Below are 16,884 nucleotides of genomic sequence, written 5' to 3' on the forward strand. Positions count from 1 at the left end.
GCCGTGCATTGTGTACTTGCGCTTTTAGAAAGATGGTGTTCTCTTTCTAAAAAGAGGATTAACAAATTAATGAATATCCATCTCAATGGAGTCCTGGGCCTATATAAGGAAGTGTTCTTTGTTTTCTCCCATGCCCATGACCCAATTTTTAAATCTTCTGGCTCTCATTGCCCAGGCTGTACAGTGATACACCATCTATAACCAATGGGAATCCAGAAAAAAAAACATTTTCCTTATTTCTGGGGACACAGGAAGCTCCCTTATAGCAAGTCAAATTATTTCCCCTTCTCACTACGTACAATTGTGCCAGGTAAACAGTGTTTCTGTGCGCTCTGGCTTCCGTCATGGTGTTCCATTGTGCCAGTAGCGGTTTAGTCATGCTGGCCACATGACTCCAGAAAAGCTGTTTACAGACAAACACCAGCTCCCTCAGCCTGAAAGCGGAGATGAACACCACACCCCATAGTCAAATTCGACTGGACTTAATTGTCCGGGATCCTTTACCATTACTATAATCTTTGAAAATTCCTGGAGAACAAGTGACATTCCTGCAGCCTGGAGAACCCATCTTAAAAAAGGAGAAAAAAGGAGGCCTAGGCAACTACCGACCAGTGAGCTTGTTACCAGGAAAGGTCCTAGAATAGATAATCCAACAGCTGGTCTGTGAGCACTTAGAAAATATGCTGTGATTACACAGTATGATTTTTTTTTCAAAAGCAAGTCATGTCAGACAAATCTCATTTCTTTTTTTTGATGGAGTTACAAGCTTCGTGGATCAGGGGAATGCTACGGACATACTAGTGTATCTTGATTTCAAAAAGGCTTTGGACAAAGTCCCCCGTGATATGCCTGTGATATGCTGGCAAAATTTGGGCTAAATGAGGTTACTGTTAGGAGGATTAGTAGCTGGTTGACTGACAGAGCCCAAAGAGTGCTAATTAATAGTTCTTCATCATCCTGGAAAAAGGGACAAGTGGGATGCTACAGGGTTTCGTCCTGTGCCCGTTGTTGTTCAGTGTCTTTATAAATGACTTGGATGAAGGAATGAGGGGATGCTGATCAAATTTACAGATGACTCCAAACTGGGAGGAGTAGCTAATGCTGCAGAAGACAGATTTGAGATTCAAGATGACCCTCACAGATAGGAGAACTGGGCCCAAATTAACAAAATGAATTTCAATAGGAGCAAATGCAATGTTCTGCACTTCTTCAGGAAGAACCAGCTGCACAAATATAAGATGGGGGACATCTGGCATACTAGTAGAACATGTGAAAAAGATCTTGGGGTCTTAGTGGACAACAAGCTTAACGAGAGTCAACAGTGCAATGTAGCAGCAAAAAAAGCTAATGCTATTCTAGAAATCTATTACTTCAAGGGAAGTAATAACACCACTGTTCTGCCAGACTCTTTCCTTTTAAAAGCAATCCAAGTAGATTTTCATTTTTGCCATCTCCATCCTGAAATCTCTCATTAATGAACCAGCCCTGCACCTACATACTATATACTGTTCAGATCAAGGGAAGTAATAGTACCCACTCTTTTCTGCCTTGGTCAAACCACACCTGGAATACCATGTCCAGTTCTGGGCACCACAATTTAAGAAGGATGTTGACAAGCTGGAAGGTGTGCAGAGGAGGGCAACCAAGATGATCAAGGGTGTGGAAACCAAGCCTTATTAGGAAAGGTTGAAGGAGCTGGATATGTTTAGCCTGGAAAAGGGAGGCTGAGAAGAGATATGGTCATCCTCTCCAACTATCTAAAAGGCTGTCATATGGAGGATGGAGCAAGCTTTTTCTCTCTTGCTCCTGAGCATAAGACCCGAACCAATGGATTCAAGCTACAATAAGAGATTCCAGCTAAATATCAGGAAGAACTGTCTGAGAGTAAGAGCTGTTTGGCAGTGGAACAGACTCCCACAAGAGGCAGTGGACTCTCCTTCCTTGGAGGTTTTGAAGCAGAGGTTGGATGAGCATCTGTTGTGGATGCTTTAGCTGAGATTCCTTCATTGCAGGACTCGATGACCCTGGTGGTCCCTACAAATTCTCCAGTTCTATTATTCTTCTGATGTCTGTATGTACAGCCTAGTTTTTGTTCAGTTATAATCTGTGCTTTTCTGAGTGGATCTTGTATATACCAGTGTCAATCCCTGTGTTTTGTTAGGAGGAGGAGTGGTGCTGGCGCCGGGCACACCTCACACAGAGAGATTCTGTTCTTCAAAACAGATATTCAACTCCACACTGTTTGCAGAATATGTCAAAGGCTGGTGAATGTGCATTTTCCTTTTGGAGAGTTGCCTCGATGACTAATCCCCACCTTAAAAAATAATACAATAAAACATATTTTTCGAGCTATTTGTGCTGCCTTTCCACTCTTACTTGGCTTTGGTCCTCAGCAGCTGAAATTTATTCCATCATCTGTGATGCATCAAAGAGACCTCCCTCTGCTTTTTTTTCCAGGAAAGTTATTTAGTCTCTGCTCAAGCCACCTGCCTAAAGCTTCTCTGCATCTATTCCAGCTGTTTTCTGTTCTAACCTCTTCTCCATTACATTGCCTGTTTATCAAAATAATTCATGGGGACTATTGACAGTTGACATATTCCATTGGTTCTGGTGTTGCTTAACAGCTAAGAGTTGTATTTTACCATGGAAGACAAAAGTTAAGAGGCAGTGAGGTACCCAATGCCTTAGACTTAAGCCAGTGATTACCTGAGAAATGGAACTCTCTGGAAAGTTTTTGGAAATTGGGACCACCTAAAGAAGTTTAGCGGGTGGCGCTGTGGGTTAAACCACTGTGCCGCTTGGGCTTGCCGATCAAAAGGTCAGCGGTTCGAATCCCTGCGATGGGGTGAGCTCCCGTTGTTCGGTCCCAGCTCCTGCCAACCTAGCATTCAAAAGCACGTCAAAGTGTGAGTAGATAAATAGATACCACTCCGGCGGGAAGGTAAACGGCGTTTCCGTGCGCTGCTCTGGTTTCACCAGAAGCGGCTTAGTCATGCTGGCCACATGACCTGGAAAACTCTGCAGAAGTGGACAAACGCCGGCTCCCTCGGCCTGTAAAGCGAGATGAGCGCTGCAACCCCAGAGTCGTTTGTGACTGGACTTAATTGTCAGGGGTCCCTTTACCTTTACCTTTTAAAGAAGTTTCAAGTTTCAGATGTTTGTGTGTGCAAGTGTTGTCATTCTGCACAGGTGTAGCAGAAGTGTGGGGTGCAAGATTCAGGTTTCTGATAACCTTGAATTTCATTGTTTTGTTAAAAGCATGTTTCAAGCAGGGAATATGTGTGTGTGGAAGTGTGATTGTGTTACTAGCTGAAGTGCTAAAGAGGAGGCTGAACAAGAGCTCCAGCTTTGGAGGCTGGCCTACAGTACCTTGCAGAGTTCCTCCTCCTAGCACATCTAGAATTGTGCAAAGAGAAAATTAGAATACCTGCTCACTTAACTTTGTATAATTTATACAGTTTGCAGAGTTCCATTTTCCCCCCTTAGTGTAATGTAGAATTTTATTTTTCTAATATATACAGTGTCCTGGGTAAGACTACCATATAAAGCTGTCTCTTGGGTAACAGGTTTCCAGTATAAATGGTGAAACATTAAGCGCAGAGACTGAAAATTTTGGGCTTGACTTACTAGCCATTATTTGTGGTCACTGCCAACAGAACTGTGAAGTGATTACAGAAAACACTGTTGTACCCGGTCTACAACCAATGGGGGGCCTGGAGTCTGAGCTTACTTTAAAAATATTTTTAAAGTAAGTTTCTAGGCTTCCTGGAAGGAAATGTGAGGCAAAATGTTCAGGCAAAATTCTAAGCGATTTCTGCAAATGAATTCACCTTGAACTTTCAGTGTTTTAGGCAATGAGTTAAATCAACCACCCATATTTTCCTCCATGGGGAACACAGGAAAAGAAAGAAGGCTTATCTCCCAATCCCCCAAAATGGCTTTTACTGACAGGCAATATGGTCCTTGTCAGAAGGTGAAAAGATACTTGCAGCTGGTGAGCAGGCAGGTGGGTTCAGGGAACCTTGCATTAAGCATTAGATAGCGTTTCCTTCTTTGCAAGACCATCTACAGTGGTACCTCGGATTGCAGACGCTTCAGGTTACATATGCTTCAGGTTACAGACTCTGCTAACCCAGAAATAGTACCTCGGGTTAAGAACTTTGCTTCAGGATGAGAACAGAAATTGTGCAGTGGCAGCAGCAGCGGGAGGCCCCATTAGCTAAAGTGGTGCTTCAGGTTAAGAACAGTTTCAGGTTAAGAACGGACCTCCAGAACGAATTAAGTTCTTAACCCGAGGTACCACTGTAGTGTAGGATTTGGATCTGGGTTCAAATCTGGAATTAGTTCTGAATATTTGGCGTATCCTTTGATTAAGTCATTCCAGTGGGAATACCAATGACCAGTCTCCTCATGGGGCTCCTTTAATGATTCATATGCCTCCCTAGCCCTACAGCATCTTAAAAAGTAGAGAATCACCTTGCCAACAAAGGTCCGTATAGTAAAAGCTATGGGTTTCCCAGTAGTGATACATGGAAGTGAGAGCTGGACCATAAAGAAGGCTGATCGCCAAAGAATTGATGCTTTTGAATTATGGTGCTGGAGGAGACTCTTGAGAGTCCTATGGACGGAAAGAAGATCAAACCTATCCATTCTTAAGAAAATCAGCCCTGAGTGCTCCCTGGAAGGACAGATCCTGAAGATGACGCTCCAATACTTTGGCCACCTTGTGAGAAGAGAAGACTCCCTGGAAAAGACCCTGATGTTGGGAAAGATGGAGGGCACAAGGAGAAGGGGAACGACAGAGGACGAGATGGTTGGATAGTGTTCTCAAAGCTACCAGCATGAGTTTGACCAAACTGTGGGAGGCAGTGGAAGACAGGAGTGCCTGGCGTGCTCTGGTCCATGGGGTCACAAAGAGTAGGACACGACTAAACAACAACATGCCTACTGTGAAAGCCCTTTCATGCTGATACTGTAGTCCAAGATGCAGTCACTTGGGAATAAGGCCCATTGAACTGAACAGGAAGTAGAAATGCATCAGCTTTGTCCTGTACACCCCATAAAAAATTGTGAATAAGTGACAAATGGCATTATCAGATGAAGGAAGACTGCTGGCATTGGGAAAGAGAAAAGTTGTTTGCTTGGTTTTTCCAAGGTGGAAAAATCAAAATTGGAAACAGAACTGTTAGATCCCAAAACTAAGACCCTGTCAAGGATGTATAATCTGCTGCTGAAATGGAATACTCAGGATGAAACGGTGAAATCTGCTATGATCAAATGGGCACAAGATGTTGGACACAACATTATGTTGGCTGACTGGGAACAGTTATGGACCACAGGTATGAAGTTTACGGCATGTAATGCCTTAAGAGAGAATATTATGAAAATGATATACAGGTGGTACATCACACCAGTCAAGCTTGCAAAAATATATCATTTGCCTGATAATAAATGCTGGAAATGTAAAGAGACTGAAGGTACATTCTTTCACCTTTGGTGGACGTGCCCAAGGATTAAGGCTTTCTGGGAGATGATCTATAACGAAATGAAAAAGGTATTTAAATATACCTTTTTGAAGAAACCAGAGGCCTTTCTCCTGGGCATGGTCGGCCAATCGGTGTTAAAGAAGGATAGAATTTTCTTTATGTATGCTACAGCAGCAGTAAGAATACTCATCGCAAAGTATTGGAAGACACAAGATTTACCCACCCAGGAAGAATGGCAGATGAAGGTGATGGATTACATGGAACTGGCGGAAATGACTGGCAGAATCCGAGACCAGGGAGAAGAGTCGGTAGAAGAAGGTTGGCAGAAATTTAAAGACTATCTACAGAAACATTGTAAAATTAAGGAATGTTAGAAGGATGCTGGAATGAAGTTATGTGGTTTTAGCAGTAATGTTACAGAGGAGTATGTAACAATGGATTGTTAACAGGTGAGAATGTAAAGTTACAATATATTAAGATAAATTATTAAGATAAAAACAAAGATGGAAAGGATTTGCTGAATTAACTAACTGAACTAGAACACAAAAAAGGGAGGTGTGAGGAGGTCAAGGAAACAAGCAAATGAAAGATAAGACATGGAAAAATTGATCTGTCTTTAATTGTTTTTAGTTTTCTGTATTTTGTATTTTTTTGTTTTATTTTCTTTTATTTTTGTAATTTTTTGAAACTTCAATAATATTATTTAAAAAAAGAAAAGAAAAAAGTTGTTTGCTTGGGATTTAAAATCCTCAGCAAACTATACGCTGAGCTTCAGTCATCAGCAGATTTACTAGCCACAGACCTCTGACACCTTTTAAAGGTAAAGGAACCCCTGACCATTAGGTCCAGTTGCGGACGACTCTGGGGTTTCGGTGCTCATCTCGCTTTACTGGAAGAGGGAGCCGCCGTTTGTCCACAGACAGCTTCCGGGTCATGTGGCCAGCATGACTAAGGCGCTTCTGGTGAACCAGAGCAGTGCACAGAAATCTGTTTACCTTACTGCTGGAGCGGTACCTATTTATCTACTTGTACTTGACGTGCTTTCGAACTGCTAGGTTGGCAGGAGCAGGGACCGAGCAATGGGAGCTCACCCTGTTGCGGGGATTCGAACCGCCGACCTTCTGATCGGCAAGCCTTAAGCTCTGTGGTTTAGACCACAGCGCCACCCGCGTCCCTTCTGACAACTTTTAAAGCACTCCAAAAATTTCCAAATATATAAACAGTAAAGTGGAAATACATAAATAATGAAGAAGTCAAATACAATTTGATCATGTAAAAATCTGAGAGAGCAAAACCTGAACTGAATCAAGCACGTTCTTAAAACTCTCAGACATGACCTGCAGTCAGAGAAGAGAGAGGTCTGTAACTGGCTGCCTCCGCCCCTTTTGACTGCACCTGCTCAATTGACTTGAGGGTTTCCCCCCCGCCCTGCCTTTCTGGCTTTGTACAGCACATGGTTTTCTGGATGGGCTGTAGGTTTCTCTGAGTTTCCAAGCACCGCTGCCAGTGCTTCTTTCCCTCTCTAGGCACCTTCTCTGACGACAGCAGATACGTACAGTACTGCGAGGGGGAGCATATGGGAAGCAAAATTGCTTTTGAGCAGAATGGGATTTGGCAACTCTTTGCCAAGGCACATGATCAAAGGGTGGGCATTCTGTTTTGCTTCATTGAGAAGAAATCGCCCAGTTTAAAATTAGGCTCCTGCAGAGCAGTCAATGTGCAGATGCTTCTGTAGCTGGCAAGCAGCCTGCGTGCTGCTCGCCGCTTCCTTGCAAATACGTTTTTATTAACAGGTTGCAGCCTGAAGCTTCAGACCCTTTGACTAGCAAAGTCGAGACACCGGTGGCATCTCGTTTCAGCCTTGAGGTGTTTGCCTTTCTTTTGCTCAGAAATTCAAAATGCTGGCATCAGATCCTGTTAGTAAGGCTGGCCATCCCTTACGCAGGACAGGCAGCCAGATGACTCAGGGTGCAGCCCGTGTTATATTCCACTGAAGGAATGAAGAAAAGTGCAAGCAACTCTAGTCAGAAGAGTACACTTGTCAGGGGTGTGTGTGTGTGGTTGTGTGCGTCAGTGTGCTGCCCTCATCTGAAATACCTGCCTATCAATGACAGAAGTTACTGGGTGTTTGGGGCTTTTGAAGAAGTGAGAGCTGGACCATAAAGAAGGCTGATTGCCAAAGAATTGATGCTTTTGAATTATGGTGCTGGAGGAGACTCTTGAGAGTCCCCTGGACTGCAAGAAGATCAAACCTCTCCATTCTGAAGGAAATCAGCCCTGAGTGCTCACTGGAAGGACAGATCCAGAAGCTGAGTCTCCAATACTTTGGCCACCTCAGGGGAAGAGAAGACTCCCTGGAAAAGACCCTGATGTTGGGAAAGATGGACGGCACAAGGAGAAGGGGACAACAGAGGACGAGATGGTTGGACAGTGTTCTCAAAGCTACCAGCATGAGTCTGACCAAACTGCAGGAGGCAGTGGAAGACAGGAGTGCCTGGCGTGCTGTGGTCCATGGGGTCACGAAGAGTCAGACATGACTAAACAACAACAACAACAAAAGTTGTGGCCATGTTGTTGTGTACATTCATAGCATACGAAAGGTCCCAGGGTCAGTCCCTGGTGTCTTCATGTAGGGCTGGGGGAAGCCCCCTACCTGAAACCCTGCAGAGCAACTGGCTAGTCAGCATAGACCGGGGTAGCCAGTGCTGTGCCCTCCAGATGTGGCTGGACTACAAGTCCCATCATCCCTGACCTTTGGCTGTGCTGCCAGAGCTGGTGGGTGTTGTAGTCCGACAGCATGTGGAGCGTCACCTATTAGCCACAGGAGGTAAATGGAGCAATGGTCCATCTGTATGAAACTGGCACCAGGTTCCAAGTGGGCTGCCTTTTCCTGTCTCCAACCTCCCTCTCTGGGAGCCATTCTGGGTGCACGAAGGAAGCCCCATTTGGCTTTTCACTGGGTTCTGAGAAATATCCAAGAAGGCTCTGAGGTTGGCACTGGAGAATTGGGCAAGTAGCTGAGGAAGGGGCAGAAACGAGGGCTAAGGTTCTTCAGGAGGGGTTCTCTGTCTGAAGCCCCAGACAGGGGGCTAGGGCCATGGCACGACCCCTAGCGGTGACCCTGGGGGAGTCCCTAGTTGATGTGCATCAGCAGGGCTCCCCCTACTGGTGGTTAACATTTCCAAGACTCCTGCAGACGGGCAGCAGTCAGATATAGTCGTGTGGTTTCCAATGCCTAAGCCAATACAACTCACATTCTTTAACCAATAAAGTTGTGGCCTTTTTTGCCCATTAACCTAAAATGCATCATTGTCAACAAAAATCATTCAATCTAGGGGTGGGTCCACCCCAAACCACAAAACATTCAAGGCGTGTAAAAAGAAAAGAAAGGAGTTTCTAGGCAGATGGACAGTATCAAAATGGACTTCAAAAGAGATGAAGATGCCCTCTCAATTGTGACTTCATCTTAACTACTCAACGGGAGTAGGGGAGAGGGCCTAAAGCCCCCACTCCCAGTTTCAAAGGTAACAGGTCTTGAGGAAAGCAAGAAAGAGAGGGCAGTACTCCGCACAAGCTCAGAAGCACTTTAGGCTCTGTACCTCTCCCATCCTACAAGCACTTCATGCAGGGAAATGTTTTGGACTTGTGAACCACATCCTTCTTCTGTCTCCTTCTCTTCCTCTTCTTTATCCCTCCTTCTGAGTCTACTTTGAGCTTGTTTCCTCTTATTCTGGAGGCTTTAAACATGTAGATTCTCAAGGCACATGAAATATGTTGAACAAAAGTATCCTCTAGACGTCTATTTTTATCTGGAGGGACAGAAATAGCTAAATCACATCCTGGAACAATTTCTGCTGTCACCTTACCATGTAATGCTTGATTCCCTGCGTGGGATCCTCTTGAGCAAAAATTGATTTAAAGTGAAGCCATGTGTGTATGTGAAGTTGTCTTGGGAGTGAAGTTGTCTTGGGAGAGTGGGCAATAAACCTGTTTTGATGAGACTGTATCATAGAATTGTAGCATTGGAAGGGACACCAAGGGTCATCTAGTCCAAACCTCTGCAATGCAGGAATAATTTGCTCCCAAGTCTATGAAGGAATAATAATACTAATACTAATAATAATACTAATAATACTAATAATACTAATAATAATAATAATAATAATAATTATTATTATTATTTTTTATTTATACCCCGCCCTTCCCGGTTCAGAAAACAGGGCTCAGGGCAGCTAACAACAAATTTAAAACACTTAATTGATGCAACAAAAAACAGCTGAAAATACAGTATAGAACATGAATAACAATAAATTAAGAATTCAGAAATCAATTTAGGGGGAAAATCCATCCAATAAACATTAGATGATCACCAGGGCTAGTTGGCTAAATTAGTCCTATTTGGGCCAGCAACGAGGCCAAGCGAGAATTAGCTGTGGGATCCCAGAGTGGGTAATCTTCATAAAACGGGGAAGGGGAGGGAAGGAAGGGGAAAGAAGTTCAAATTGAACTTAGCCTGAAGTTCAAATTGATAGCCAGGTGGAATAGCTCTGTCTTACAGGCCCTGCGGAAGGAAGTTAAATCCTGTAGGGCCCTGGTCTCATGGGAATAGACAGGGCAAGACCTCTGGATTTGACCTCTCCCCTGCAGAATTCAGGAGGGCCATACCCTGTTTCTCGCTTGGATTAAATGTGCAGCCAGGATAGCTCATACGTGGCCTTACTGTAGCTGTGGTGGCCCAAAGCAGGTGGCCCATTTTACTCATTTTCAAGAGTGGAAGAGGATTAATTATAGTTAAATGGAACCTCCATGTTCAGAAGTAGTGTACCTCTGAACACCAAGCGCTGAGGACAAACAACCGGGGAGGACTCTTGCTCTCCTACTCTGTGGGCTTCCTGCAGCAGAAGTCTGTTGGACCATTGTTGGAAACCAAATGCTAGATTAGATAGATTCTGATATGAATAAGAAGGACAATCCTTATGTGGGAGACTGACCGAGCTGAACCATGGAAAGAGTTTAGATTACAGGGGTCAGCAAACTTTTTCAGCAGGGGGCTGGTCCACTGTCCCTCAGACCTTGTGGGAGGCCGGACTATATTTTTTTTTTGGGGGGGGGGGAATGAACAAATTCCTATGCCCCACAAATAACCCAGAGGTGCATTTTAAATAAAAGGACACATTCTACTCATTTAAAAACATACTGACTCCTGGACTGTCCGTGGGCTGGATTGAGAAGGCGATTGGGCTGCATCTGGCCTCCGGGCCTTAGTTTGTCTACCCATGGTTTAGAAGGAACACAATATTGTTCACAGATAGCTCTCATATGTTTCAATGAGGGTTGTGAAGGAGAGCTTTCCAGTATGCTAAGAAGAGGAGGGCTCCCATTTTGGATTTTCCACTGAAATATCTCTGGCTGGAGAATGCCACCCCAGTTATGCTGGTGTACACAGGTCGCCATTAACCTTTCCTTTTCTCCTATCTGATCCTGCAAGAGACACGGATCACCACTGCCAATATAAACTATTTACAAGGAAGGAGGGGGCGATGCCACCGTGCTATTAATAGCCACTTTATTGCTCAATAATGACATTATTTGATCACCACGCAGCTTCTGTGCCAAAGGCTGTCTCTGGCCACTCGCAGCTGCCCTGCCTTATAGACTGGTACTATTTTGGCAGTATCCCTGAACCTTTTCTCTGCTTGCACACCAGAGCACTGAAGGTGGCACAGCAAAAGCAGCACTGAATCCCAGCAACTGGGTCACAGCAACAAAAGCTGGAAGGACACATTTGGACCCAAATGCTCCTGGTTCAGGGCCCACCCATGAGGCAAGGTCAGGTGACCACCTCAGGTGGCAGGATCCTGAGAGGCAGAAGATCCCAATGTCAGTATTTATTCCCTGCTTGTTCCTGATGGTACTTCTTCACTCACCCCTTCCTCCCTGGCAGGGAGGGTATGTGTGCCATTTTGTGCTTTGCCTCAGATGCTAAAATGTCTTGGGAAGGCCCTGCTCTGGTTTATAGGCTGCTAAGATCAATTAATTCCTGCATGTGTTGAGGACCACTTCATAACATCAACAGAATCAAGTGATAAAGCTTTTTGTTTTTCCTGGACTGCTGCACATGTGTAACAAGGGAGTCAGTTGAATATTCCTGTACTTGAAACAACAGCTCCACACACACAGAAAAATAGAGCAAATGGCTCAGCCTACCTTCTTTCTCATTATTATTATTATTATTATTATTATTATTATTATTATTATTATTATTATTTATACTCTGCATTTTTCCCTGACAGAAACTCAAGGTGACTTACAGATAAAATAAGAACAGCTGAAAACATGGGTGGGGAAAATAATTAAACATTAATATGATCAAAACTATATATCTATTAAAAAACATACAGATGAGTACAATAAAAACAGCATGTCAAGTTTTAAAAGCAGTCAGTTCCAAACCCTGTTGGGGCAAGAAGGACAGCAAGGAAGGAGTGAGCTCCAGAATCTTGGGGGCAGCCACCAAGAAGGCCTTTATTCCATATGCCCTTTTTCTATGTGTTGGGAGCTACCCCCACACCCCACACTTTAAAAGAATATGTTTTTTGTGGGCCACCCCTCACGCTAGGAAGAGTTTTGTTATTTACTTCTCCCAGGGTGGCCTCTCACCCTCTGTCGCCCCCTACGCAGGAGAACACCTTTATGCTCCGCCTGCTTTACCCCAAAGCAGGAAATCTTTTTGCGTCTCACTGAGACTTGGAGGTGAAGGAGGTCTGGGAGTTCTGTTGAAATCCTTACCCCTCATTTCTGAGGGTTAAGACTGACAGAGAGACAGCCATGCGAAGGAAGCTCCAGGTCAAATGTGGACCCAAAAGGAAGGGAGGCCTAATTGCCTTGATGGAGACAACAATTCGGGATTAGATCCAACAGGTGCCTGCGGAGCACCCAATATATGATAATACCTAAGCATGAGGGCACCAGTATTCCTCCACTGTTTGTCCCAAGCATGCTAGATTCAAAGGTATACTACTCCTGAACATGGAGGTTCCACTTAGTTAACCAACTCTTTCAGTCCCAACGGGCTTTTGTTGGTGGCTACGCTTTTGGGTGTGTGTGTGTTGCAGAATGGAAGAGGAAGACCAAGTGGTGCCCAGCTCCCCCCCCCCCCCAGCTGTCCTTTGTTAACAACAAATTGTGGCTTTTTTTGTGTTGAATATATGCTTTATGGACCTAATAGGTATCTAAAGCCATTTGCACATAACAAAATATGTATTTTATCAGTCATTGTAGAAGTGAAACACAAGAAGTATATTAATAGTGAATTTGGGGGGGGGGGGCCAACAGAGTGGGGCCCATAGCTGTCAACTTTTCCCCTTTCTTGCGAGGAATCCTATTCGGAATAAGGGAATTTCCCTTAAAAAAAGGAAAAGGTTGACAGCTATGGTGAGGCCCTAAGCTATGGCTTGTTTAGCTTATAGGTAAATCCGACACTGCCACTACCGATTTGACGCGGTAAGGCTAACTGTCCTTAGGCCTTTGCTGACGGAAAAGGCTTTCTGTACACGCTCAGAGGCACTCTTGTTCAAGCACGTCGAGGGGGATGGACCTGTAAGGAGAAAGGCAGCCGGCTCTACATTGGACGGGAGAAAGCAGCGAAGACTGGCGCGTCTTGGGCGCGGGCAGCCGCAGGCGGGGCTCTTCCGCCGCCGCCGCTCGGGCTCCGTGCTTCGACTTAGTCCGCGCGCGAGCCGGCTGCCGCGCAGGCGGAGCCTTCCTCGGGGAACCGCGGGAGCCTAAGGAGACGCCCGCCCACGCCCGTCTCGTGGCGCCGCCGCCGCCTCGCCAAGCGGGGGATGCCGTGAAGGCGGCGACCCTCGGCGCGTCCCCTCCGCCTCCGCTGGTTCCTCCCTCCCCGCAGCCCCGCCGGCGGCGCACTCCCTCCTTCCCTCCGGAGGCGCTCGGCGGCGGCGGCGGCGGCGCCTCAGACGCGCGCAGCGGGGACGCTCCGTCGGCTCCCGGCGCGGGCTGAGCTCGGTGCGTGTTCGGGCAGCAGGCGCCGCCAGTCTCCTCCGGCAGCCGCGGAGCATGGAGGGGGCGTCCGGAGCCGGCGCGAAGGGCCCTGGGCGGCTGCCTCCGCGCTAAGCCTCGCTTGGGATGGCCGCGGCGGCTTCTTGGCGGAGTTTGTGAGACGCTTCCCCGCTCGAGGGGCGGCGACTGGGGTTGCTGGCCGGAGACCGAGACCCGGGCGCGCAAACTCCTCAGCCGCGGCCACCCCGCGACCCGCCCGCCCGCTCGTGTGCCTGGGCAGCTCCGTCCGAAGCCGGCGAGGAGCAGCAGGATGGAGCCGCCGCCGCCCTGCTCGAAGAAGAGCCTGTCGCTGTCGCTGCCCGTGCCGCGGGAGGGTCAGGCCACCCTCAAGCCCCCGCAGCACCTTTGGCGGCAGCCCCGGACCCCCATCAAGATCAAGCACCGCGGCTACTCGGACACGGAGAGGCACCCGCACCGGCAGATCGAGAGGGCGGACGCCATGGACACCAGCGACCGGCCGGGGCTGAAGAAATGCCGCATGTCCTGGCCGTCGTCTTTCCACGGGACCACCAGCACCAGCGGCGGCGGAGGCGGCCACGCCGGCAAGCGGTAGGCTCCGAAGGGGGGCGTGGGGGGCGCGTCCGGGGGTCGGCGGGGCAAGTGCCGCCTGGCGCGGGGAACCGGGGACTGTTGCAACCGGAGGGAAACGCATCCGATTGCTGCTTTCTACGCAGCTCCGGGTTCTTGCCCCCTTCGTGCTTTGACGGCGTCGCCCCCTTGACCCGCTCCGCAGATCTTTTGGTTGCCCTGAGGCTTGTGCTTGATTTCAACAATCTTGCCCATCCGTGGGGCTTAGCGTTGCCCATCGCCTGGAGCAGTTTGCATCTGGGCAAACGATAGCTGCTCGTTAGAGAAGTGGGTAGGAGGCCCTTTGCACATGCCTAGAGGCGCGCTCCTTATTTAACAGCTTCCCCGGGTGCAAACTGAACTCCACCTGAGCTCTGCTTTAGTAGTGTCTTCTAAAGTTATAACCTGCCCAGCACAGAGCGCCAGTAAGGATGGGCTTTATCTCAGTGAAGGTCTCAGCTTCAGACCCCAGCACCTGCGGGTAGATTTGGGGAAAGATCCCTGCCTGAAACCCTGAGGGGCTGCTGCCTGTCAGTATAGGTAATACTGATCCAAACGCAGGAATGGGCTGGCTCAGTACAGAGAAACTTCTTGTGTTTGTGCAGTTGGCACACGGCCTGAACTCTAGGCAGGTATAAAATTGTGTTTATCCTTTGGCAATCTCAACAGCCTTAGCTACTTTCTTGCTCTCATCCATACAGTTCATGAGAATAAAAATAATGCCTCATAGTGTCTTGTCTTCAAGAGAATTAGTAGCAGCTCCCTTCTGTCTCATACAAGTCAAGTACTGGTTTCTGTGGCATGAAACCGGCATTTCCAAATAACCCTGTTCTTTATTTTGATTAATAATAATAATAATTCCACGCCCGGTTCATGTATCGTGCGTAAGAGAGGTATGTAAAGGGAGAGGCTCAATGTGCAGAAAAGAGCAAACCCTACAGCCTCACTCTTGAGAACAACAGTGGGGGAAAAGGACTTTTCGTCCTCTGGTTGTTGCTGGGCTGGCTGGAGCCGCCACAACACCCGCAGAACCCCACTGGCTCCTTACCCCTTCTTTAGGAAGAGCTAGGGATGATGGGGGACATTGAAGGCATCACCCCACAATCACCAATTGTCAGTAAACATATGGGCAGCTGAGTTCCTTGCTTTCCGAACGTAGTGGAAGGTTTTTGTTTTGGGCTTGATAGGGGAAGTTCAAATGGGCACCAATCTGTGACCCTCCTAGTCCCTTCCTCCGAACTTCCTGTTTTTAGAAGAGAAAGCGTTGAATCGTGCTTTTTGCTATTATTGTTGTCTGTGGCCTCTTTGGTTCAGCAACTGCCCTTCTCCCACAATGTGTGGCTTCCTTTAAAATCCAATTAACATTTTGTAACAGGCTGAACAGGAGGGTGGGGAGAGAAGGCTCTCAGGAAATTGAAATCTGATGGAACAAGTTGTCTTTATTTATTTTGTGGTAAAATGTGAGCTCTTCCAAATTCACGCAAGTCTTACTCCACAGTAAGTTAAATGTCAGGCTCTACTGAAATTAGGGCTGTGGATCAGGAGCGGAGAAGCATAGCTTACTCTCACAAATTTCACTGTTTTGTAATGTTCGTCTACACAACTCAGTCTGCAAAGCTTTACTCATCAGGGAGGTGAACACGATTGTCTGCTAATTGCCTGCCCTCAAGTTGCTGTAGCTGTTTGAAAAGTCAGCAACCCTAAACCAAACCAGTTAAGCCCACTGGTCATCCCCTATAGGTTAGGCTCCGGGAGCTATGCCTAGTTTGGGTGCTTCAAAATATGCCTTGGACCCCTCTGAGAAATGTTAGTTCCTGTGGCAGACATTTTAAAGAGTTCTTCAGCGGGTGGAACTGTGTGGAAAGGCTTGAGGAACTCTGTGCTAGTCTTGGCGTGATTCATATTAGCTGTAAGCTGATGGAACTGGAGTCTGTTGTCAAGGCCACGCAAGATATTTTGACACCGGAGGTGTACCACAAAATGGTGCCCCCTTCCCCACCAGGGAAGAAAGGGTGAGTGAAAATGTACATCAGGGACAAGATGGTTGAATAAACATCTATATTGGGATCTGGTGCCCCCTGGTAGCTCACCACAAGCTTGGGTGGGAGAAAACTGCTATTAGTAGATGGGCTGCTGCTGCCACTTAGTCTGTTCCTTCAAGGTCTGCAGGTTTTCTGATGAGTGCTACTCAATGATGAAGGAGAAGGGGTCCACATCTCTTCAACTGCTCAGTGTTAGCTGGTTTCCGTCATCCATACCCTCTGCACAGCTCACTCTTAGTAATTATTATTAAATTTATATACAGGTGGTACCTCGGGTTACAAACACTTCAGGTTACAGACTCCGCTAACCCAGAAGTAGTACCCCAGGTTAAGAACTTTACCTCAGGATGAGAACAGAAAGCATGTGGCAGCAGGAAGCCCCATTAGCTAAAGTGGTACCTCAGGTTAAGAACGGTTTCAGGTTAAGAACAGACCTCCAGAACAAATTAAGTTAGTAACCAGAGGTACCACTGTATCACCCTTTATCCGAAGATCACAGAGTAGTTTACAGTGTAAAAACACAAATTACGGAACATAATAACAAACCGCACCACCCACACATTTAGAAGGCCATAGATTGTTTAATCAACCAACGGAATGGGTGAAGAACGTTTTTGCCTGGCGCCTAAAGATATGTAATGAAGGTGCCAGGTGAGTCTCCCTGGGGAGAGCATTCCACAAACGGGGAGCCACCACAGAAAAGGCCCACT

The 16,884-nt window shown here is 46.8% G+C and overlaps 1 protein-coding gene across 2 annotated transcripts in view; it reads left to right on the forward strand.

Moving 5' to 3' along the window:
• The window catches only part of PDE4A (phosphodiesterase 4A), a 378,145-nt gene that overhangs the window by 111,047 nt on the left and 250,214 nt on the right, over nucleotides 1-16,884 (forward strand). Inside the window, exon 1 of one of the 2 annotated variants that reach the window (XM_083593228.1) lies at nucleotides 13,160-14,114. The exons of the other annotated variant lie outside the window; for it this stretch is intronic. Coding sequence (XP_083449354.1) covers nucleotides 13,816-14,114 — 299 coding nt within the window. The 5' untranslated portion in view covers nucleotides 13,160-13,815. Of the gene's footprint in view, nucleotides 1-13,159; nucleotides 14,115-16,884 lie in introns of those variants that run through there. 2 annotated transcript variants of the gene reach the window in all.

This window comes from Podarcis filfolensis (genome assembly GCF_964270895.1).
Source record: "Podarcis filfolensis genome assembly, chromosome: 17".
NCBI lineage: Eukaryota > Metazoa > Chordata > Lepidosauria > Squamata > Lacertidae > Podarcis > Podarcis filfolensis.